This window comes from Oryctolagus cuniculus, chromosome 7, assembly GCF_051225735.1.
Source record: "Oryctolagus cuniculus isolate XC-2025 breed Fujian yellow rabbit chromosome 7, ASM5122573v1, whole genome shotgun sequence".
NCBI lineage: Eukaryota > Metazoa > Chordata > Mammalia > Lagomorpha > Leporidae > Oryctolagus > Oryctolagus cuniculus.
In genome coordinates this window covers 137,114,470-137,138,044 of record NC_142873.1, presented here as the reverse complement: position 1 = coordinate 137,138,044, position 23,575 = coordinate 137,114,470, and the positions used below count along the sequence as shown (strand labels likewise).

General features: G+C 57.9%; 3 protein-coding genes across 8 annotated transcripts in view; 1 reads left to right on the top strand and 2 right to left on the bottom strand.

Annotated features, from left to right (window-relative positions):
- Positions 1–268: 268 nt before the first annotated feature.
- MNMIP1 (manchette microtubule inner protein 1) lies at positions 269–13,768 on the top strand. 4 transcript variants are annotated; one of them, XM_051832200.3, is made up of 16 exons: positions 269–407; positions 577–734; positions 820–883; positions 1,111–1,229; positions 1,453–1,543; positions 1,724–1,779; positions 1,868–1,913; positions 2,040–2,140; positions 2,238–2,324; positions 2,481–2,523; positions 11,810–11,903; positions 11,993–12,045; positions 12,150–12,244; positions 12,398–13,356; positions 13,447–13,510; positions 13,579–13,768. In XM_051832200.3, the coding sequence occupies exons 1-16, from the start codon at positions 404–406 to the stop codon at positions 13,654–13,656; spliced, it is 2,112 nt and encodes a 703-aa protein (XP_051688160.3). In that variant the 5' UTR covers positions 269–403; the 3' UTR covers positions 13,657–13,768. The 4 variants fall into 4 exon arrangements, 3 of the variants coding, with proteins under 3 accessions (XP_051688160.3, XP_051688162.3, XP_089157109.1); XM_051832202.3 differs by lacking the exons at positions 269–407; positions 1,453–1,543 and having other exon boundaries at positions 658–734; XR_016211109.1 differs by lacking the exons at positions 11,993–12,045; positions 12,150–12,244; positions 12,398–13,356; positions 13,447–13,510; positions 13,579–13,768 and adding an exon at positions 2,757–2,894.
- Positions 13,769–14,455: 687 nt separating this feature from the next.
- On the bottom strand, positions 14,456–15,995 carry EVA1B (eva-1 homolog B). The gene is made up of 3 exons (XM_002720683.6): positions 15,705–15,995; positions 15,282–15,378; positions 14,456–15,152 (listed from the first exon to the last, which is right to left on the bottom strand). Exons 2-3 carry the CDS (start codon positions 15,346–15,348, stop codon positions 14,710–14,712), a joined length of 510 nt encoding a protein of 169 aa, XP_002720729.3. The 5' UTR covers positions 15,349–15,378; positions 15,705–15,995; the 3' UTR covers positions 14,456–14,709.
- Positions 15,996–20,338: 4,343 nt separating this feature from the next.
- STK40 (serine/threonine kinase 40) overlaps positions 20,339–23,575 on the bottom strand; it is a 39,652-nt gene continuing 36,415 nt past the window's right edge. For all 3 annotated transcript variants that reach the window (XM_017350241.4, XM_051832203.2, XM_070078763.2), the window contains one exon: positions 20,339–22,349. In XM_017350241.4, coding sequence (XP_017205730.1) covers positions 22,131–22,349 — 219 coding nt within the window. In that variant the 3' untranslated portion in view covers positions 20,339–22,130. The remainder of the gene's footprint in view (positions 22,350–23,575) is intronic.

The following is a 23,575-nucleotide window of genomic DNA, read 5'->3' as shown; positions in this document are numbered from 1 at the left end:
CCAGGTATGTGCCTTTCCCCACCCCTTCCCCTGCAGCTAAAAACTTAACGAGCCAAGAGGATGGGCCTGGGATGGGCCCTGTCAGTGGTGGGTGGGAGCCTCAGGGCCAAGGCTAGGAGCAGAGGAAGCAGCTAGATTCCGATTTTGGTGGGTGAGGAAGAATCTGAGGATCTGTGACCCCAGCACGGGCCTGTGACCCTGGAGCTCTCTCCCGTGGGTTGGGGGCTCAACTTGTTGAGCAGGGCCGCCCCCTCTCACACCCACTCCCAACACCTGGAGCCCAACCTATCAGCTCGCTCTCCGCCTCCTTGGCCTCGGTCTCACAGCCCGTCCCACCTTCCCTCCGGCCTAGTACTCAGCTGCCAGCGGTACCTGCCAGGCTCTGGAGGGCTCCCGGGAAGCCATGGGTATGTGCACCTGGACTGGGGGGCTATTCTCTGCAATCGTGTGGGAACGGCACAAGCCCGCGCCACCACCCTACTCCCTCGCTGTCTTCTACGCGGAGCCTGGGACTCGCCTGGGGAGGCGCCCGCCGTGGCCCTTCTGAGCCGCACCCCGCCCGGTCATTCGCCACAGAGGTCCTGGTCCTGGCCGGATACCGCGCGCAGAAGGAGGACGAATTGAGTCTGGCACCTGGGGACGTGGTCCGGCAGGTGCGCGAAGGGCCCGCACCGGGCTGGCTCCAAGGAGAGCTGGATGGCCGTTGTGGCTTCTTCCCTAAGCGCCTGGTACAGGTGAGGCTGGGGCTGGAGAGAGCTGCAGGTCCCGGCGCGGACCGCCTGGGAGCTGAGCACCCCCTTCTGGTGCTCTCAATCCCAGGAGATTCCAGAAACACTGAGGGCCACCGGGGAAGTGCCGAGACCGCGCTGCGCGCGCCGCCGAGGTAAGCACCTAGGCCAGCGGACAGGTGGAGCCAGCGAGGCTCGGGGACCGGCCCGGCTGTGGGAGGGGCCGTGAGGCCATTTTGCGGTCTCTGATTGGCCCTGGAGTACAATGCACCGCCCTAGGGCGGGGCCCAGTGGCCCCCACTGTGAACGCTTGCGACCAGCCCCTCCCCCAGCTTAGCGGACTGGGTCCCTTTCAAGCCGCTTCACTCCCCGTATGACCCAGATCACCCCGCCGCATCTCCGGGCCCCCAAAAATGGTGCAAAGTGAACTTCAGCTACAGCCCGGAGCAGGCGGACGAACTGACCCTGGAAACTGGGGAGATTGTGGAAATGATAAAGGAGGTGAGGCTTGAGGTGGTGAGAGGGTTTGGGAAGATGACGGGGCACCTCTCCCGAGGACGGGCAGAGGGTGGAGTGGAGTGGGGGCCATGGCAATGGCGAGCCGCGCTGAGAGCAGAAACCAGGGGACAAGGGTGGAGGGGGTCCCCGGGCAGAGCCGAGGGTGGGAGAGTTCTGCAGACTCTTGGAGCCGAACTAGAAGCCCCTAAGTCCTCCTCCTCCCTAGATTGAGGACGGCTGGTGGCTGGGGAAGAAGAACGGGCAGCTGGGAGCCTTCCCATCCAACTTTGTGGAGTTGCTGGACAGTGGGCCCCCAAGTGAGACCTCGACCCTGTGACCCCGAGACCCCTGGGACCAGTCTCTGCGATCTCCAGTGACCCTCCCAGTGGCATGAGCCTGTGGTTCACACCTCCTGACACTGTGACCCCTTTGACCCTGTCCCTCGACCTTGCCTGTGAATTAGCAAACCCCCCTAACCTCCCTTTCCCCGCCTCCAGGCCTTGGAAACTCAGACATGCCTTCCATCTGCCCTGGTGCCCAGCGGCCTCCCAAGGTAAAGTGGGTCAGAGGGGACACAGGGGCAGTGAGTCCCTCCTGGGTGGGCGGAGGCTCATCTTGGTCCTCCCTGCCCACCCCACTAGCTGAGTAGCCTGGCATATGACAGTCCTCCAGACTACCTGCGGACAGGTGAGCACCCTGCCCCGTTGTCAAGCCACTCTGACTTGGGGCTGGGGGAAGCAGCTAGCCTGATGGAGGAGGGAGGGGCTGACTGATGGGGGAGCCCTGGGCACCGGGAGACTGACCTGCCCGCAGTCTCCCACCCTGAGACCTACAGGGTCCTGTTTGACTACCAGCCCGAGGCGCCGGACGAGTTGGCGCTGCACAGGGGGGACGAGGTGAAAGTACTGAGGAAGGTAGGGAGGGCTGGGGAAGGGTGTTGGGGAGGGCTGGGGCCTGGGATGTGGGTTGTCTGGGGGACTCGCTCACCTCCCGGCTCACCTCCCCTTCCAGACCACCGAGGATAAGGGGTGGTGGCTGGGAGAGTGCCAAGGCAGAAGAGGAGTTTTCCCAGACAACTTTGTGCTCCCACCGCCCGCCGTGAGTACTGAGCCACACACGCCGTGGCGGGCAGGCAGTTTTGGAAAGGTTTGGAGGTCGTGGCGCTCACGAGAGGCAGCTGGAGGGTCCCCCCAAGGGAGGGTGGACCCAGACGCAAGGCGGCTCTTTGGGGTCTGATACTCCTTTTCTGCACAGGTCAAGAAGCTGGGCCCACGCAAAGTGGCATCTCGGGAACCAGGTGGGTGTCAGGGAGGTGGGTGCCTGGGATTTGGGGGTGCCTCCTGGGAGACCCACCAGTTCTGTTGCCCCTGCACACCCACAGCCCACCAGTGCTCCAGTACGCCCCCACAGGAGCTCCCAGGAATGTGTGGGAATCCAGTGGTGGGTCTGTTTGGGTGTGTCTGTGTGTTTGTGTTTCTCGGCGCGCCTTGAGAATGTGGCTGTCGGTGAGTGTAGATCTGTTTCACGTAGCAGGGAAATGTGCGGCTCGGTATCTGTGTGACTACGCTTTCACACGCTGCCTTCAGTGGCTCAGAGAGGGATCCAGTTGAATTCCGTGCCCTGTATCACCCGGTGGCAGCAGATGTCATTTTTTGTGAATCTGCAAAGGTACAAAGCAGCATTTCATTGTGAACTTACCTTGCACTTCCCTGGTTTCTAATACTTCGTAGGAGTTCTTTGAGAATGCGACGTGTGAAAACACTATGGAAATGCATATTATAAAGTCTCCTTGTTTTCTGAATGCCACTTCTTTAAAAAAAAAAAAAGATTTATTTATTTGAAAGAGTTACATGGAGAGAAGGAAAGGCAGAGAGAGAGAGAGAGAGAGAGAGAGAGAGAGAGAATATCTTCCATCCCCAATTGGCAACAATCGTTGGAGCTTCTTCTGGGTCTCCCACATGGGTGCAGGGACCCAAGCACTTGGGACATCTTCTATTGCTTTCCCAGGCCACAGCAGAGAGCTGGATCAGAAGTGGAGCAGCCGGGACTCAAACTGGTGCCCACATAGGATGCCAGCACTGGCTTTACCCGCTACACAACAGCGCCAGCCGCATGATACCACTTCTTTATGGGTATACATGTTGCCAATATTTTGTTTTATTTTTGATTTTCTTTTTTAAAAGATTTATTTTTATTTTATTTGAAAGAGATACAGAGAGAGAGAGAGAGATTTTCCATCTGCTGGTTCACTCTTCAAATGACTTCCTGTAATAGAAGGAAACTTAGGGGGCCGGCGCTGTGGCACAGCAGCTTAATGCCTTGGCCTGAAGCGCCGGCATCCCATATGGGCACTGGTTCAAGATCTGGCTGCTGAGCCGGCGCCGCGGCTCACTAGGCTAATCCTCCGCCTTGCGGCGCCGGCACACCGGGTTCTAGTCCCGGTTGGGGCGCCGGATTCTGTCCCGGTTGCCCCTCTTCCAGGCCAGCTCTCTGCTGTGGCCCGGGAGTGCAGTGGAGGATGGCCCAAGTGCTTGGGCCCTGCACCCCATGGGAGACCAGGATAAGTACCTGGCTCCTGCCATCGGATCAGCGCGGTGTGCCGGCTGTGGCGGCTATTAGAGGGTGAACCAATGGCAAAGGAAGACCTTTCTCTCTGTCTCTCTCTCTCTCTCACTGTCCACTCTGCCTGTCAAAAAAAAAGATCCGGCTGCTCCACTTCCAGTCCAGCTCTCTGCTATGGCCTGGGAGAGCAGCAGACGATGGCCCAAGTCCTTGGGCCCCTGCACCCGTGTGGGAGACCCAAAAGAAGCTCTTGGCTCCTGGCTTCGGATTGGCACAGCTCCGGCCATTGCAGCCAATTGGGGAGTGAACCATCGGATGGAAGACCTCTCTCTGCCTCTCCTCTCTCTGTGTAACTTTGACTTTCAAATGACTAAATAAATAAATCTTTAAAAAAAAAATAAAAAGGAAGGAAACTTAGGCCAGGTGATATCTTTTCTTTTTTCCTTCCAACTTTTTCTTGGAGGGCCAATGCAATGGCATAGTAGGATAAGCCTCTGCCTGCAGTGCCAGCATCCCACATGGTTGCCAGTTCAAGTCCCGGCTGCTCCACTTTTGATCCAGCTCTCTGCTATGGCCTGGGAAAGCAGTGGAAGATAGCCCAAGTGCTTGGGCCCCTGCTTCCACATAGGAGACCCAGATGAAGCCCCTGGCTCCTGGCTTCGGGTGGGCCCAGCTCCAGCTGTTGCAGCCATTTGGGGAGTGAGCCAGCAGATGGAAGGCCTCTCTCTCTGCCTCTCCCTCTCTGTCTGTAATTCTGCCTTTCAAATAAATAAATCAATCTAGAAAAGTTTTTAGGATTTATTTATTTTTATTTACAGAGAAAGGGACAGACAGAAAGAAAGAGATGTTACATCTACTGGTTCACTCTCCAAATGGCTACAGTGGCTGAAGCTGGGCCAGGCCGAAGCCAGGTGCTTCATCCTGGTCTCCTATATGGGTGCAGGGGCCCAAGCACTTGGGCCATCTTCTGCTGCTTTTCCAGGACCATTAGCAAGGTGCTGGTCCGTAAGCAGAGCAGCCAGAACTCGGACTGGCATTCAGGTAGTGGCTTAACCCACTTTGCCACTACACCTGCCCTGTATGTTGCCAATATTTGATTGAAGTTTGTGGCCTTTTTTCTTCTATATGGACAGAAGTTCTTAAATTTAGTGCAGTCAATGGTTAGGATGTTTCTTGTTTAAAAAAATCCTTCTTGTCCCGAATTCAGAAAGACAGTTGGCTATATTTTCTTTAGCACTTTTGAAGTGTTGCGTTTCATATGTAATTGCTTTCATCAAAGTAGCATTGATTTAAATGAGTGTTCCTGTTACACCCTTTTCTATATGAACAATCAGTTCCAACATCATTTTATTTTCCGCTTGTGAGTTTTACACAATTTTTATAAGGATTATTCCTAGGTAGTCCTGGATACCTCAGAGTTTTTGTTGTGTCTTTTAAAAGATTACATATTCTTCTAATCATTGCAGGAATATAGAAATGCATTGATTTTCCTATATTGATTTCATAGCCAGCCATAAAAATTATTATTTCAATAGTTTGTCTGTAGCTCCTGGTAAGTTTCCTGTGACAACAGTTGGGCCCTCTCTAGATGACGACAGTTTCGCTGCATTCTTTCCACTCCTGCCTTTTTTCTTTTCTTTTTTAAGATTTATTTATTTTTTTGAGAGGCAGAGTTACAGAGAGGGAGACAGAGAGAGAGAGAGAGAGGTCTTCCATCCGCTGGTTCACTCCCCAAATGGCCTCAATGGCCAGACGGAAGCCAGGAGCTTCCTCTTGGTCTCCCACATGGGTGCAGGGACCCAAGGACTTAGTCCATCTTTGACTATTTTCCCAGGCCATTTAGCAGGGAGCTGGATCGGAAGTGGAGCAGCTGGGACACGAACTGGCACCCGTATGGGATGCCTGTGCTGCAGACTGAGGCTTACCCTCGTGCAGCACAGCGCCAGCCCCTCCTTGTTTATTTTCCTGTTTTATTATAGCAGCTGGTACCTGTAACACAGTACTGAGTAGAAGCAGTAATACTGAATATCATGATCAAGTCCTGATTCTTTCGTGAAATGCTTCTAGTGTTCTCAGTTAACAGTGATGCTTGCTCACGTCTTCTGTAGATATCTTTTTGTCAAGGTCAGGTCCCTTCTCTTTCCACCTAGAATTTCTATCAAGAATGAGGGTTGAATTTTCTCTGTTTATGTGAATCTTGAAATGATTATGGGTTTTTTCCTTTGATCTGTCAACGTGGTGGGTGAAATCTGTAGAATTTCCTAATCTGCTCTCGCATTCCTTGGATAAATCCAGCTTGGTTGTGTTTGTTATCAGTTCCTATGCTATCGGAATTCTTTCCCAATATTCTTTGCTTTAAATCTGCATGTATTTGTACCGTGCTCATCTGATTACCAATATCAATCTGGCCCCTCGGTTATTTTTAATGATCTGGTAGATCTTAGGTAAGATAGGAATCATCTTCCTTTGAAAGCCAGTAACAGTTGTCTGTAAATTCATCTGGCCCTGCTTTTGTCATTATGGGAAGATTTTAAGCTATGTTTTCAGTTTCTCTAGAAGTCATAGAAAAGTCAGGCCAGAATTCTTGAGTGTGGGTGAGGTATAGTCTGTGTCCATTGTATCTGTTTTTTGATTATTTCCGTTGTTGTTCATAGTGGTCTCTCTTACTCCTGTTACACGCAGTCATATTTGCAGGTGGTCCTTTTGTCATTTTGAATTTTTTTTCTTCCAGTCTCATCAGACAGTTAATATAACCAAATACTTTAAAAATGTTTTTCTATTGTATTTAAAATTGTAGGGGCCGGTATCGTGGTGCACAGGATAAACCGCTGCTTGCAGCACCAGCAGCAGCCCACCCTAATCCGAGAGTGCTGGTTCGAGTCCCGGCTACACCACTTCCAATCCATTCATTCCCTGCTAATGCACCTGGAAGGCAGTGGGCGGAGGCCCAAGTGCTTGGTCCCCTGACACCCATGTGGGAGACCCAGACAGAGTTCCAGGCTGGCCTAGACCTGGCTGCTGTGGCCATCTGGGGAGTGAACCAGTGGATGGAAATCTCTATCTCTGTTGCTCTGCCTTTCAGTTAAATAAATCAGTAAAAAGTTTTCAGGATTTATTTATTTGAAAGTCAGAATTACAGAGAGACAGACAAACAGATCTTCCATCCTCTGGTTCGTTCCCCAGATGGCCACAACGGCTGGAACTGGGCTAGGCTGAAGCCAGGAGCCAGAAGCTTCTTCCAGGCTTCCCATGTGGGAGGCCGGAACCCAAACACTTGGACCGTCCTCTGCTGCTTTTCCCAGGCCATTAGTAGGGAGCTGGATTGGAAGTGGAGCAGCCGGGACGTGAACCAGCGCCCATACGGGGTGCTGGTGCTGCAGGTGACAGCTTTACCCCCAGAATCTCCAGCTATTATTGAATCGTTGGTTGCTCCTTTCAGGTCTCTCAGTGTCTGCTTCGTGGGTTTTGAGGCTTTGTTGCGGGCACATCCACATTTCTCACTGTGCTGCACTGTGTCCGTCAGCGGAACCTGTCCTCCTTCCCCTCTAGCAACTTGTCTTGTCTTAACGTTTGCTGTGTCTGCTATTAAAGCCACTGCATCTCTCTTTATGGTTACTGTTTTTACAATATGTCTCTTTTGACTCTCAACTTACAGCATGTCGTTACATCTTGTCTTTTAAAATTTTTTCTGACAATCAGCCAGTTATGGTCTGTGGATCAGGTCTGGCTTTTTGTGGAGAAACTGGAAGCTGCATTCACTGCTGGCGGAAACACGAAATGGTGGTGTAATTTATGTATCATGCACCATACAACCCACTTAATGTACGGTGATGTTTGGTATATATTGAGTCGTGTAAAGTCAGTACAATCAATTTTTGAACATTTTCATCACCCCAAAAAGAAACTCCCTAGCCTTTAGCCATCTGCTACCTCCCTGTCTCCCCAGCAGCCCTGGGCGAGCAGATCTACGATGTCGTGACAGATTCACCTACATTTCATGTGAATGGAATCTTACAACACGTGGACTTTCGTAATGGACTTCTTTCACTTCCTGTCTTCAAGGTTCATTCATTCTGTGCCATGTATTTAGTTCATTTCTTTTTGGATGAATGCAGCATGTTTTTTTTATCCATTCATTCATTGATGGACGTTTGGTTGGTTTCCACTTCTTGGCTATTATGCATAATGTCACTGTGAACATTCAAATACACGATTCTGAATGGACATGCTTCCGTTTCTCTTGGAATCGCTAGGTTATATGCCACTGCTGTGTTTAACTTTGGGAGGAACAATCGGGCTGTTTTCCAAAGTGGCTGCACCGTTTTGTTTCCACCAGCAGTGGATGCAGCTGACAGTTGCTCTACATTTGCACGGATATTTGTTTTTATCTGGTGGGCATAAGGTATCCTATTGTTGTTTTGATTTGCATTTCTCATGGTTAATGGTGTTGAACACCCTTTCATATGTTTGTTGGCTCTTTGTATATGTTCTTTTAGAAAAATGTCTATTTGGGTTCTTTGCCCATTTTTTAAAATTGGGTTGCCTTTTTACTATGGAGTTAAAGTTCTTTATATATTTCACATAATAAATCCCTAATCCAATACATGATTTACAAATTTTTTCTTCCAGCCCATGCTATTTTTTCAGTTTTTTAAAACAAGATTTATTTGGAAGGCAGAGTTACAGAGAGGCAGAGACAGGGAAAGAGAGGAAGATCTTCCGTCTGCTGGTTCGCTCCACAATGGCCAGAGCTGCACTGATCTGGAGTCAGGAGCTGTTTCCACATTTCTCACATGGGTGCAGGGGTCCAAGGACTTGGGCCATCCTCTGCTGCTTTCCCAGGCCATAGCAGGGAGCTGGATCAGAAGTGGAGCAGCCAGGTTACCAACCAGTGCCCATATGGGATGCCGGCACTGCAGGCAGTGGCTTTACCTGCTATGCACAGCACTGGCCACTATTTTTCCACTTTTCAAAAAAAATGTTTTTAAATTTATTTTCATTTTATTGGAGAGGCAGAGAGAGAGAGAATGAGAATGAGAATAAGAATAGAAATATTCTATTTATTCACTCCTCAAATGCCTGCAATAGCCAAGGCTGGTGATGCCAAAGCCTGGAGCCTGAAACTCACTCTGGGTCTCTCTCATAGGTGGCAGAGACCCTAGAACTTGAGCCATCACTACCACCTCCTAGTGCGCATATTAAAAGGAAAGTGGAATTGGAGACAGAGCTGGGGCTCTGAACCCAGGCTTTTTTTTTTTTTTTTTTTAGTTTTAAAGATTTATTTACTTGTTTGAAAGAGTTACAGAGAGAGAGGGAGAGACAGAGAGAGGTTTTCCATCTACTGGTTCACTCCTCAGATGGCTGCAATGGCCGGGACTGGTCCAGGCTGAAGCCAGGAGTCAGAGCTTCATCCTGGTCTCCCACATGGGTGCAGGGGCCCAGACACCTGGGCCATCTTCTGCTGCCTTCCCAGGCCATTAGCAGGGAGCTGGATTGGAAGTGGAGAAACCTGGACAACTGGTACCCATATGGGTTGCTGGCACCACTGAACTGGCCCCATTGTGTTTTTCTTTTTAAGAATGCCATTTTCAACTCTAGTAGTTTTCTTCTTTGACTGTTTTTCCAGATCTGCCTGTTGATTTTTTTTACAAGATTTATATTATTTATTTGAAAGAGTCACAGAGAGAGGTAAAGACAGAGAGAGAGAGAGTGTGAGAGAGAGAGTCTTCCATCCGCTGGTTCACTCCCCAAATGGCCACAATGGCTGGAGCTGAGTTGATCCGAAGCTAGGTGCCAGGAGCTTCTTCTGGATCTCCCAGAGTGAGTTCAGGGGCCCAAGGACTTGGGCCATCCTCCACTGCTTTCGCAGGCACAGTAGCAGGGAAGCTGGATCAGAAGAGGAGCAGCCAGGACTTGAACTGGCGCCCATATGGGATGCCGGCACTGCAGGCTGGGGCTTTAAACCTTTGTGCCACAGTGCCAGCCCCTGCCTGTTGATTTCTGGTGGTCCCTTAGTGGCGCGTGCATCCTTCATTCCTTCAGATGTTTTGCACATAGTTGTTCTGCGTTCTCTGCCTGACAACCTCAGTGTCCATGGGGTGCTGTGTGCCGACGTGCACTGTCCAGGACTCGCCTTCTCCAGTGTTTTATGATCTGTTTATGAGCTCATGAGTCGACCCTGGCCTGGGGGCGTCTTGGCAGCCTTAGTCGGGGAAGCCCTTCTCTGGAGAGGACACCAACTACCAGACTGCTCAGCCCTCCCGAGGAAGGGCGTCCGTACAAGGGTGGCACCGCTGTGTGGTGACCGAGCTTTGGCTTGCAGCAGGCCAAGGGAGCAGAGCCTGGCACCCCAGCTCTGTCACAGGTCCCAGGCTCAGCAGCCACAGTGCAGAACTGCCTCTTGCCACCTTTCTGGCCTTCGTTTCCCTTTTTCTGAGATTTACCTCTTTTAAGGCCAAGAGTGGCCAGAGCGTGTCCTAAGCAGGATACAGTTGCACTCTGGCGCAGAATTCTCATTAACATTGATTGGGGGCCAGCACCTCAGCTTTAGCTTTAGCTCAGGATTAGCTAGGCTAATCCTCTGCCTTGCGGCACTGGCACACCGGGTTCTAGTCCCAGTCGGGGCGCCGGATTCTGTCCTGGTTGCCCCTCTTCCAGGCCAGCTCTCTGCTGTGGCCAGGGAGTGCAGTGGAGGATGGCCCAAGTGCTTGGGCCCTGCACCCCATGGGAGACCAGGAGAAGTACCTGGCTTCTGCCATCGGATCAGCGCGGTATGCTGGCCGCAGCGTGGCAGCCATTGGAGGGTGAACCAACGGCAAAGAAAGACCTTTCTCTCTCTCTCTCTCACTGTCCACTCTGCCTATCAAAAAAAAAAAAAAATTAAAAAAAAATTGATTGGGCTTGGCCAGCGCCTTGGCTCAATAGGCTAATCCTCCGCCTGCGGCGACGGCACCCTGAGTTCTAGTCCCGGTTGCTCCTCTTCCAGTCCAGCTCTCTACTGTGGCCCGGGAGTGCAGTGGAGGATGGCACAAGTGCTTGGGCCCTGCACCCACATGGGAGACCAGGAGAGGCGTCTGGCTTCTGGCTTTGGATCAGTGTGGTGCGCTGGCCGCAGTGGCCATTGGAGGGTGAACCAATGGAAAAGGAAGACCTTTCTCTCTCTCTCTCTCTCACGCACTGTCCACTCTGCCAAAACAAACAAACAAACAAACAAACAAACAAAAAAAAACAAAAAACCACACACACAAAAAAAAAACACACCAACTTTGATGGGGCTTTCGGTACTTGCCCAAGAGTCACCTTGCACAGGTTAAGTCCCGCAGACCTTACGGCAGCCCTCCCAGGTGTGTGTTGTTACTTTCCCTGTGTGGTGGGTAAGGACACTGGGACACAGAGAGGTTACTTGTCCCACTTGTCACACAGCTAGCAAGGGGTGGAGCTGGGACTCCAAGCCCGGTGTCTGCTGCAGAATGCATGCCCTTAGCCACTACAGTACAACACTGGCAACGGGTTTGGGTGTGAGCCTGTGTGGAGTTGTGTGTGTGTCTAAGTGTCAGGCCATTTGCGAGCGGCTGCTTATGTGTCTGTGGATATGTGTGTCCCTGTGACGACCTGCAGGTGCTCACTCTGACGTCCCTTACGTGGGGCTTTCTCTGCTTGTTTCAAGTTGTCTGTCTCCTGCTTATCCTTCATCGGAAACACGTCATATCACTCACATACTACCCCTTTTCCCAGTTTGGTTTATGTCTGCTCTCCCGACAGAATGTGGCTGCTGTGGAAAGAGTATCCCATAGGCAGGGTGGGTGCAGCCGCAGCCAGGTTGGAGGGCTTCCCAGCACCTGCACACACTAAGTCACTCAAACCTTAGAACTGGTGCAGGTGGCGGGGCCTCTTTGCATAGTACTTGGTGGCGGAGACGGTGACGAATCATTGGATTCGGGGTGCATTTTGATGATAAGCCAGCAAATGGGAGATCTGTGTCTTTCAAGTAAATACTAATTTTCACCTCTCTCTCCTCCCAGCTCCTGTTAAGGAGCCGAAGAAGCTGGTGCCCAAGACATTCCTGCCTATGGTCAAGAAGCCAGTGACCAGCCCCCCTGGGCCCAGCAAAACCAAGTGAGGAGCAGGGTGGTTGGGGAGGGGGGAGGGTACAGAGAAAGGCTCCCCCCGGCCCCCACCCCAGGCCTGATGACGATGTGTTCCAGGCCCTCCTGGACCGCCAGCGGGGACAGTCAGAAGCGCCCTTCCCGAGCGTCCGGTAAGGGCTGTCTTCCCGCCGTGGGGCAGAACTGGAAGACGGGGGTAGGGTGCTTGTGCTGAGGGTCAGTGTGGGCGTGGGTCCCTGCGGCTCTGCTCTCCTAGGCACCAACGGCAGCTTCCTCGGCGGCGGTCCCAGCTGCCCTGGCAGGAAGCGATCCAAGACCCAGCCTCCCCGGCAGCGCTCGGCATCCAGTCAGGTGAGGGGCCCGAGTGTAGGACCGTGGGTTACTGGCCAGGGCTGGTCCCAGAGGTATGGGGTGCAGAGGTGCAGGATCCCAGGCCAAGGGGACGCAGACTCAAACCTTCACGGTATCCAAGCCCCCAGCTAAAACCTCACCTCTTCCCCACAGGGGGAGGAGCGGAGCAGTCTGGCAAAGGCCCCTGCGATGACTAGAACCCCCACACCGGACAAGAATGCCACCCCAGAGAAGACCCCAAGCCCAGAGAAAATGCCAGCTCCTGACCAAGTCCCTGAGCCAGACAAGACCCTGCCCCAGGAGGACCAGGCCCCTGCCCCTGACAACCCCAGCCCAGAGAGGATCCTGGCTGCTGACAAAGCCTCCAGCCCAGCCCAGACCCTGCCTCAGGAAGATCAGACCCCTACCCCAGAGGAGACTGGGACTCTGGGGGACCCCACCCCAGAACAGACCCCAGCCCTGGATGAGGCCTCTTCTCCAGAGGTGGTCTTTCCTGCAGATGATGTCCCTGCTACAGAAGTCCCACCTGAACAGGAAGCCCCTGACCCGGTGGCCGCTCAGGGGGATGAGGCCCCCACCCTGGAGCAGGTGCTTTCCGAGGTGGTCATCTCCCAGGGAGCCCACCCTCAGTTACACCACTTCTCTCCCGAGGAAGCCCTGTGGGTCAAGAGCCTTGTGGCCAAGGAGCCCGAATCCCAGGAGGCGGCCCACATGCCAGACGAACCCTCACCCCCCGCCCAGTGCTCAGAGAGACCCCTGGGTAAAAGGGACGGCGACTCCTGGCGGGGGTCCGAGCCCCAGCCCCAGCCCCAGACAGGGCCCATGCCTGCCCCAGAGAAGGCCCGCCCCCCAGAAGAGGCCACAGCCCTGCTAGTGGAGAGCACACTGCAGGAGGAAGTGCCCCCCAAAGAGCAGCTGGCTCCGCAGCGGCAGGAGGAAGAGGCAGCTCCTGCCCGCCAGCGCCCACATCCTAGCCAGCAGACTCCAGACCCCCAAGAGACTCCCACCGTCCACCCCCCGGAGGGCGGGCGTGACAGAGGCGACCTGGTGACGCTAAAGGACGAGGTGCAGTCGCTACGGACGGCGCTGCAGCAGATGGGGGCGCAGCTGGAGTAAGCGGGCAGGCCCACGGCGGGGGCGGGGATGTGGTGGGGGGGAAGGGGCCCGCCCCACGCCCTCACTTCGGCCGGTCGCGTCTGCAGGAGGAAAATGACCGACATCTGGGAGGAGCTCAAGAGCGAGAGGGAGAAGCGCCGCTGGCTGGAGGTGGGTGGGGCGTGGCTGCGGGGGAGGCGCTGGCTGCTGGCTCTCCCCTGACGCCCTCTCCTGACCAGGTTCAGATGCTGCGGAGGAGCCAGAAGTCCCCGGCCCAGGACTCCAGACACGCGCAGACGCAGACGCAGACGCACTGAGGGCGGGGCTGGGCGGGCGCGCCGGCCGACCTGAGCGACGGCTGGCTCGGGCCACCCACGTCCTTGCACACAACTTGGGGAAACGCAAGAAAGTAAAGTGCCTCGTACGTGCGCCGTGCCCTCCTGGTTCGTGCGGGGGCGGGGCGGGCGGCCCTGCGCATTCCTGGCGGCCTCTCGCGGGCACATCTGGCCAACATGTGGCTCCCATTACTGTTCCCAAGGCCTGCGCGCGGCTATTTTTATCCACCGGATGGTAGCGGGCGGTGGGGGGGGGGAGGGCGGGGGTTGGTGTCTCCTTCGGACTCCATCCCCACACTGGAGACTTGGAGGGCAGGAGGGGCCCAGGCGGGGTCGGGCTCTGCCCGCAGGCCCAGATTCCGGAATCCAGCTGCGCGCCGGGGGCGGGGCGGAGTGCAGGGCTCGGGAGCCGGGGCTCCTCCCAGGCGGCCCACGGGCACGCACAGCCCGGCTCAGACGCAAGCTCCGCCACCCCGGTTCAGGCACGCATGGCTACCCGGGGGCTTGGCAGTACCTAGCGTCAATGTCAGGCCGTGAAGCCAGGGCAGTGGGGGACACGGAGACGTGTGCCTGGCCGTCTGCGGGGAAAGAATGCATGTGTGAGGAATGGGTAGGGTGGCGACGCGCGGCTGCAGAGGAGTGCGCTCCTGTCCATCGGTGAAGTGGACACAAACGCGTGCTGAGGGGAGCCAGGGTGGGAGTGGTGTGTCTCCACCCTGGGCTCCCAGCTTGGCAGAAGCCTGGAGACCGCCGGCAGCAGGGGTAACACAAGCAGACCCAGTCACTGAGAATGCAGCCTTCATTGGTCACTTTGCCTCTGCCTTTTCAGTTCCCTTAGAGGGGCTGGGGGCCCTGCCTCCTGACCCCCGCCCCCCTCCGCCCCAGGGACCTCGGGCAGAACCGGGGAAGGGCGACCTCGGTGGTTGGCCATCTACGCCCAGTAGCACCAGGGAAGCGTCGGAGCCAAGAGAGTCCCAAGGTCCTGGGGCAGCTGTGGGCTCCCTTGACGTGTCCAACGCTCGGGGCTCCAGCCCGTCAGTAATAATGGACGCGGCCCAGCGTGCCCGTGCCCGACGAGCCGGGCCCCAGCGTGCCGCTGCCCAGCAGGTCCGGCTGCCCCGTGCGCCAGATCTCGCGCAGGATCCGCTCGCGCTCCTCCAGCCGCTGCGCGCGCTCCAGCTCCTCGGCCGACGTGAAGACGTTGACGCTGAGGGGCCCATCGGGCTCCGGCGACAGCTCGGGGCCCTGCAGCTCGTCGTCGGCGCCCAGCCGTGTGACGGTGTCCTCTTCGTCCTCTTCCTCCTCGTCGTCCCCGGGCTCCAGGGTGCTGCTGCGGGGGTCGCCGCGCAGCGCGGGGCCCCGCGGGCGCGAGCGCGAACGGGGCGCACAGGAGATGCTGATGACCAGGAGGCACAGGGTCAGCAGCAGGCCGAAGCACACGCCCAGCACGAAGTAGAGGCCGAAGCTCTCAGGGTTAGCTGGGGGCAGAGGGCAGAGGTCACGGAGGGCCAGGCTGGCACCCCGACGTGGAGCCGCTGTCGGGCAGGGAGGCAGGGAGGCTGGGAGCAGGCCAGGGGCACCGGGGGCGGGAAGGGGCGCGGGCTCACCGCGGATGTGCGCGTAGGCCGCCAGGCTGTTGCTCAGCAGCTCCATGTCCCTTCGGGGCGCGTCCATGCTGCTCCGAGGGGCAGCTCCCTTGTCAGTCTGCGAGGTCGGCGGGTCAGCCACGGAGCTGGCCCAGGCCCGCGCCCGCCGCCCCCTCGGGCTGCCCCTATCCCCGGAGGAGCGGCCCCAAGTCCCACCCTGGAGTGCGCGGTTTCCTAACTTGGTTGCAGACCTGGGCCCTGTCCGGGGGATCCTTCCCCAGCCCGGGGAGCTGCGGAGCTGGCCGCAGGGACTTGGCGCCCGCGCGGATTCCCACCCTGAGCGCGACGACCTCCGCCACCCCCTCGGCGCGCTCCGGAGAGGGGAAGCCCCTTCCCTCGCCCGTCTCGCGGGGCCGCGCGGGCCCACAGGCCCAGCTCACTCACCGTCAGCGCCCTGCCACCCGGGCTGCCCGGCCCCGCGCGTCCGGCGGCCGCATACACCCGGGGCCCAGCCGCGCCCGCCCAGTCCGGTCCCGGCCGCCCCGCCCGCCCGGCTCGGCTCCCAGGCGGCGGCAGCGCGGGCCGGACTCGGGCCGAGGGACCAGCGGGCGGAAAGTTTCCTCGGAGGATTGAGGAGGGGCGGGGCGGGGAGGCGGAGGAAAGTGCGGCAGAGGAAGGGGAGCGGGGCGGCCACCACGGAGGGGAGCTGGCCGGCCGCTCCCCCAACAGGAAGCCGCGGGGGAGGCCCTGGCAGGGACCGCCCCCGGCTCCGAATGACAACAGCAGTAGTGATGGGGTCCCGTCCAGGTGCCAGGCCATGAGCTAACCGTGTTCCTCCATCTGGTCCTAGGAGCCACCCTGTGGCTGCGGTACCATTAACCCCGCTCTGCAGAGTCCCAGAGATTAACCCCACCAAAGGGTCAGGATCTGAGCCCAGCGCTCGCTGGCCCTGGAGCTGGGGCTCTAGATCATTTGCCTGTACCCTGCCTCCCCTCCCGGGAGGCCCCCTGGAGGGGGGTCCCAGAGCAGCCTCGGCCAGGGGCAGCATGCCCTTCCTCCCCGGGTCTCCCAGAGGTTGCCAGCACCCCAAGACCCTCAGCCCCTCCTCCCAGGGCCCAGGCCTGAGTGTGGCCAGCTGGCGGAGCTCTGGTCTGGTCGCAGGGTTAATGATTGTTGAACTCGGTGTGGAGCCAGGCCCAGGCCAGCCTTGCAGACCCCAGCGGGGGGCCTCTCCGTGTGCGCTTGCGCATGTGCTGCTCTGCACGGAGCCGAAGCGGCTTGGAGCAGAACGAGAAGTTTCTCCCTGGCTGAGCCTGCCTGGGCACACGCGTGCCTTTCCACCTGGGCTCCGGGCTGCTGCATGCAATGTGTTATCCGGATGGGGTCTCCTCCTGCCTGGTCTCCCAGCCCCCCTCTCTCTGCTGGAGCTGGGGTGAGGGGGAGGCCTTCTTGGCGGGAGCCTTAGAGGAGGAGGGGAGGAAGGGGGAGAGGAAATTGCAGACATAGCTGAAGGCGCTGCCTGAGGCCCGTGGGGCAGCGACCCCCTCCCTGTCCAGGCTGGAGACCCCCCACTCCCTCTGTCCTGACTGGGTTCAAGTAGGGGGCAGATTTAGACAGGGAAAGAGCGGGAGCGACTGGCGCAGGATGGGAGGGGACAGGCTGCTGCGAGTGCTGTGAGCTAGCACGGAGGTGTCCTGCCATGTCCGTGTCTGCGTCTGTAGTCCATCTGCCTGAGTATTCTCGTGGGGCTGGGCACATCCTAGTATAAATCGTGAGAGCAGCCCGCTCGCCATCACATGCTGAGCGCAGGTCCCTTGCACTTCCTAGGAATGGGGATGTGACAGTGACCGGAGCAGACAAACCTCATTTCAGGGCAGGGGAGTGCTCCGAGGCTGAAGGGACAGGGGCATTGTGGTGGAGAGCATGGGGCAGCTCCGCGGCCCTGGTCTGGGTGGGGGCAGGGAGCTGAGCAGGGGCAAGGCACCCAGGGTAGGAGGCTGCTGGGGCATGGGACTGGTGTGGCAGCAGGGGAGTGACAGGTGAGCCCTTGTGGGCCACGCCTAGGAGCAAGCACTTGGGGAAGATCTGGGGGGTGGCTCAGCCTGGGGTGGGGGTGGGGCGCCGCAGGGGAGCAAGAGCGGAAGCAGGGTGTGCAGCGGGCAGGTGGCTCCTGTCCAGGCCTGGAGCGGCTGTGGAGGGGGTAGAAGGGGGCAGATTCAGGCTGTTTTCCGAAGGGAGTTCCTGCACAGGGCATGGGCATGAGAAGGGAGTCAAGGGCTGGGCACCTGGGGGAAGCCCACAGGAGGAAGTGGACTTTTGCGGGAGTCAGAGGTGCTGGATTTGAGGTTTCCGTAGGTACCAAGTCGGTGGTGGCAGAGAGGCAGGTGGAGCCCCAAGTCCTATACCCATAGACAGGTTTAATAGGTGTGTCAGCTGGGCAAGGCAGCAGGGGGCAGAGAAGTCAGTATGAGGCCAGAGCCCTAGGCACCTGCACTGAGCGCAGGGAACGGGGTGTGACCAGCCGCCGTGTGACCTCGGGCTGGCAGGTGAAGATAAGGCCAGAACTGAGCCCCTGACTTGGGCGGTATTGCAGCACTGCTTGGCTGGGGTGGGTTTCCGTGGGCAGTGTCCCTCTTTGTTCAGGGTGCATGTGTGACCAGCTGTTTGTGAACTGCTGAGAGCGTGTTGGCATGTCCACAGGAGCAGTGACGTGTGCTGTGGCTGGGCTGGAATGACAGTGCATTGAGGGGCATGTGCCCCAGTGTGTGGGACACCCATATATATATATATATATATGATTTATTGATTTATTTGAAAAGCACAATTAGAGAGAGGCAGAGAGATCTTCCATATGGCTGCAATGGCCAGAGCTGGGCTGATCCAAAGCCAGGAGCCAGGAGCTTCCTCCGGGTCTCCCATGTGGGTGCAGGGGCCCAAGGACTTGGGCCATCTTCCACTGCTTTCCCAGGCCACAGCAGAGCTGGTTCGGAAGAGGAGCAACCGGGGATGCCAGTGCCTGAGGCAGAGGCTTAGCCTACGACGCCACAGTGCTGGTCCCGGGGGAGGTTCTTCACTGAGAGTTATAAATAAGTCTCAGTGTGTTGTGCAAGACAGAGGGTCTGCCTGCCTCACAGGGTTGCCCAGAGCCCTCGGCCCTCGCCTTCTACGTGCCAGCAGCCTCCCCCAGGCACTGTGTCCACATCCTGAGTTCACAGCGCAAAGCAAGCACGCCGGCCTCATCCACGGATGTCCACATGTGAGTCAGGGGGACGGAGATGGCCTGGGCATGTCTGTTTGTGATCAGCACGGTGGAGGAAACAACGGAGAAAGGGATTCGAGACGACCAGGTGGGCGTGGTAAGAGGAGGCCTCTGAGGCAACATGAGCAGATGGGCGGCAGGTGACAGGTGGGGGGAGCATGCCAACATCTGGGAAGAGCCTTCCCCGCAAGAAGGGGCAGTGCAAGGCCAGGGGGTGGAAGCACACGTGGTTCGTTCAGGAGCAGAGTATGAGGTTCCTTCAGGAGCAGAGTGTGAGGAGCGAGGGGCTGAGAGGCGTGGGAGGTAGCCAGGCGTGGAGCCTCATGGTGTAGAGCTTTTTAAAATTGTTAGGGAGAGAAAGATCTGCTGGTTCACTCCCCAAATGCTTGCAACAACCAGGGCTAGGCCAGGCCAAAGTCACACTGGGAACTCAGTCTCTGTCTCCCACATGGGTGGCAGGGACCCAAGACTTAGGAACATCAGCTGCTGCCTCCTTGGGTGCGCACTAGGAAGCTGGTATCAGAAGCAGAGCTGGGACTTGAAGCCAGGCACTCCGATGAGGGCGGAGGGCGTCTCCACCTCCATGCCGAGGGCCGGCCCCAGGACTCTGGATGGCTCCTGTATGAGATGGGTGCTGTCCAAGAGTGCTAAGAGGAGGGACACCATTTGAGGTTTGAAAAGCTCACTCTGGCTGCCGTGTGGCACCTGGACTACGGCATGAGTGGAGGGGGGAGACCAGGAGGGGAGATGAGGGCCCGGGGTGGTCACAGTCTCCGTGTGCTCACACCGACTGTACCCATCTTCCTGACACATCCCTCCACTTTGCTTCCTGGGCTCCCAGTGAAAACTCGGGGAAGACGAGCAGGACAAGGTCAGTGAATCCCATGGCCTGCAGCTGCCAGCTGTGTGCAAGGCCCTGCTGAGGACCACGTGTGAGCACCACGAATCCCTGCCGGTGTGGAAGTCGTCACCTTGTGTGGCTGGATGGAAGCCTGATGGCGTGGCTGCCTGGGAGACGCCCGCCCACAAGGCTGCAAATGGAGACGCTGCCCAGGGAAGTGGCAGGCAGAGCCTGAGGGCCAGTACTGGGACAGGTACTGAGTGGGCAGGCTTCACGTGGAGGCTGGCCACCAGGGCAACGTGGATGGAGGGCGGGCTGAGGCCCGCTCTAGAGCACTGTTTAAGAACCAGGCCTCTTTCTTCTTGGAGAGGAGCCACCCCTCTTGAGGTTGGATCCTTGCCTGGGAAGGGCTCTGCCCGCATGGATTTCTGCTCCTTTGGGACCTGGGCTTGGGCACTGGCTCATGAACTCTGTGGGTCTGCCGTGCTGGGGGAGGGGCTAGCCTGCTTCTGGCTTCAATGCTCTGGATGTGCACTCGCAAAGTCTAAATTTAGGCAGAGGAAGGAAGGAAAGAAGAAAGGAAGGAAGACCCCGCTTGGCTTCCTATGGGGCAGGAGGGAAGGGGCGGGTGGTACAGGAAAAGGCCTGGCCTGGCCCTCTCCTGACCCCAGCTGCGCTGGCTGGGCAGGTGGGCAGTCTGGCTAGCTAGAGGGGGGATCCACATTCTTCCAGCCACAGTGGCCCTGGTTGCCACATGCAGCCAAGCAGGAGTCTTGCTTTGGGTACTTGATGAGGGTTGGGAGCTTGCTGGGAAGTCCTGGCTTCCTCCCAAGGTCAAGACCAGGAGGCTGGTGCCACCTGCTGGCAGGGTGGTGTGCTGGCAGGGCTAGGAGCTATGGGAACCTGAGCTGGGGACTGCGCTGCCAGGCTGGGATGGGAGAGGCAGGGAGGGCAAGAACAGACGACACGGCCCATGGCTCCAGATCAGGAAGTTTTATTGCTGACATGCAGGAAGAGTCCCCATGTAGTACAAAAATATGTCTTTATACAAACTTTTTTGTGACTTTTTCCATTTTGTTGTGTCTTTACAACAGGACTTCTCTCAGCGTGTGGCACCCAGCGAGGGCAGACCCAAGCTCTCCTTTGCTTCGCCAGAATCGTGATCAGGCCCCTGGGCTGACCGTGGGCGGGCCGGTCTGCCAGGGCTATGCGGACCCAAGGATATTGCTTTGAAGAGGTCAGGAAAGACCACACGTGGGAATCAGCCCAGGGTGCCTGGGTGGCCCTGGGCAGGGGCTCTGCCGGGACGACCCTGCCTCTGACCCTGGACCGACTGCGCCTGTGCTCCCTTGGGAGACTTTCATGAAATAAATATAGAAAAGGGGGCATCCCCACCCCACCGCACCACACCCTGGCTTGCAGCAGCTGACGCTGAGCCGGAGGCAGAGTCTGGCGGGCAGGGAAAGTGCTGGGCTCAGGTGGGCTCCCGAGGGCCCACTGAGGCAGAGGCACGAGGTGCCCAAGTGCTGGATGGGGGCACGGGGTGGGGGGGGGAAGGGGCATGGGCGGCCCTGCTACTGCTGGCAAGAGGTGGCCCCATTTTTTCCAGATGGGGAAACTGAGGCACAAGGAGGTTTGGGAACTTGCCCAAGGTCACTCACAGTGAGTCAGCTTTTGGGGGGAGGGAGGGAGCTCACAATCTGGGAAATTCGGTCACCTAGCCACTGGGGAGCAAGGAAAGGCCAGAGGGGACACTTGGGGGCCCAGGCCCCGTGCACAGGGTAGGTATCCTGGTGAGAACAGCGTTTCTGGCAAGACGGGCATCACTTCAGAGTCTCGGCTCAAAAAGGGCAGCAGTGCTGTTCCCAGGCCAGGCGGGGCAGGGTCCCCCACCCCACGGAGGCCAGGGCCAGAGGGGAGAGGCCTGGCCATTCTGTGACCGCAGGTGCGGTTGGGGAACGAGAGGAACGCAAGCAGGGCCACCTGGTCACGCCAGGCGCAGGGTCGGCCCCCGCCTGGCCACCAAGCAGCCCTCCTGCGTGTGCCCACGTCAGCTCGGTACCACAGCGAAGGAGGGAGAAGGAAGCCAGGGTTAATGCGTGTGTCCGGCACCTCAGTGACTCCCAAGGTGGGAGACAGAGCCGAGGCTGGGAAGGCCTCCCCATCACCGCCAGCAGAGGACTGACGGGCTGCAGGGGCACAGGGGCTGGCAAGAAGGGGAGCCCGGGCGGCCGTGACCCCCTGGCGTCCATGGGCCCAGCCACCTGGAGACGGGAAATTGGTTTCAGTAAAAAAATAAATATATTTGAATTCAGCTTAAGATGAGGTGAAGATTTTCCAAAGCCTGGACTGAGGGCCCTGGGGGGGGGGTGGCGACAGCCGGGGAGGGGCTGGGTGTGGGGAGCCAGCCGCGGGCTGCACGGTCCGCTGTCTGGACCACGGCGGGGCGGGTGGTATGCTCCTCCTTGCTCTGACTCAGTCCAGAGACAGCATGGTTACAGAGACAGAGGTAGATTAAAACGTCATGATTAAAAGCAGATTAGTTATCTAGGCTTCTCAGATTAAAAAAAACCAAACAATCAGGCAATCATTCCAAAAGGTAGCTTCGTGGTACCTCTGCTGACCACACGTGTGGCCTGGGCTGTCCCCGGCCTTGCCCCGTCCCCACTGCAACCTGGGGCAGTCCAGCACGCTAGGATCCAGCCCGCCAGCCAGGCCTTCGGCTGCGGCACAAGAGGTGGTGTTGGTGCTGACGCCCCTGCTGAGGCTGCTACTTGCGCAGGTAGCGCTGTGCCAGGATGGCTGTGTCCAGGGAGCTCATGGGCTGCGCGTCGTGGCCCAGCCGCCGCACGGGGGGCACGCTGCCCAGCTGCCGCTTGGGCACCCAGCTCCGGGCCTCGTGGATGCAGCTCTTCTCCTCGGCCAGCAGCAGCTGCTGCCGCATGTAGTTCTCAAACTCGTACTGGGAGCACTCCTCCGTCACCTTCGCCTGTGGGGCCCAGATGGGGCGAGACACAGAAAGCAGTGGAGACGGCGCGGTGAGTGCTGAGCAGCCTGGCTCCTGTGGCTCCCCCACCCTCCCCCAGCATCCACAACCTCAGTCTATCTGGGAGGGGCTGAGTGTGGGTCCCTGGTGCTCTCCAGGTCTTGCTGGCCACCCTGGGTGTGGCTATAGCAGGTGGCAGCTATGGCACACACCTGGCCTGCCCCAGAGTCCTCCCTAACTCTCCGACCTCGGGAAGGGTCACGCTTGCTTTCTCCCCAGAGGTAGGCAGGTGTCTCTTTCACAAAGGTCCTGTGAAGCCAGTGCCACGGCTCACTAGGCTAATCCTCCACCTTGTGGCGCCAGCACACGGGGTTCTAGTCCCGGTCGGGGCGCCGGATTCTGTCCCTGTTGCCCCTCTTCCAGGCCAGCTCTCTGCTGTGGCCAGGGAGTGCAGTGGAGGATGGCCCAAGTGCTTGGGCCCTGCACCCCATGGGAGACCAGGATAAGTACCTGGCTCCTGCCATCGGATCAGCGCGGTGCGCCGGCCGCAGTGCACCAGCCGCGGCGGCCATTGGAGAGTGAACCAACAGCAAAGGAAGACCTTTCAGACCTTTCTCTCTGTCTCTCTCTCTCACTGTCCACTCTGCCTGTCAAAAAACAAAAAAACAACAACAACAAAAAACCACAAAGGTCCCGTGGTCCTCAGGGACCAACACAGGCCAGGGAGTAAGAGCATGTTGGGGGAGCCGGCACTGTGGCACAGTGGGTTAAGCCATGACCTGCAGCACCAGCATCCCTTGTGGGTGCCGGTTTGAGTCCTGGCTGCTCTACTTTGGATCCAGCTCCCTGCTAATGCACCTGGGAAAACAGCAGAAGATGGCCCAAGTGCTTGGGCTCCTGCCACCCATGTGGGAGACCCAGATGAAACTCTAGGCTCTTAGGCTGGCGCCGCGGCTCACTAGGCTAATCCTCTGCCTAGCGGCGCCGGCACACTGGGTTCTAGTCCCGGTCGGGGCGCCGGATTCTGTCCCGGTTGCCCCTCTTCCAGGCCAGCTCTCTGCCTGTGGCCCGGGAGTGCAGTAGAGGATGGCCCAAGTGCTTGGGCCCTGCACGCCATGGGAGACCAGGAAAAGCACCTGGCTCCTGGCTCCTGCCATCGGATCAGCGCGGTGTGCTGGCCGCAGCGCGCCAGCCGTGGCGGCCATTGGAGGGTGAACCAACGGCAAAGG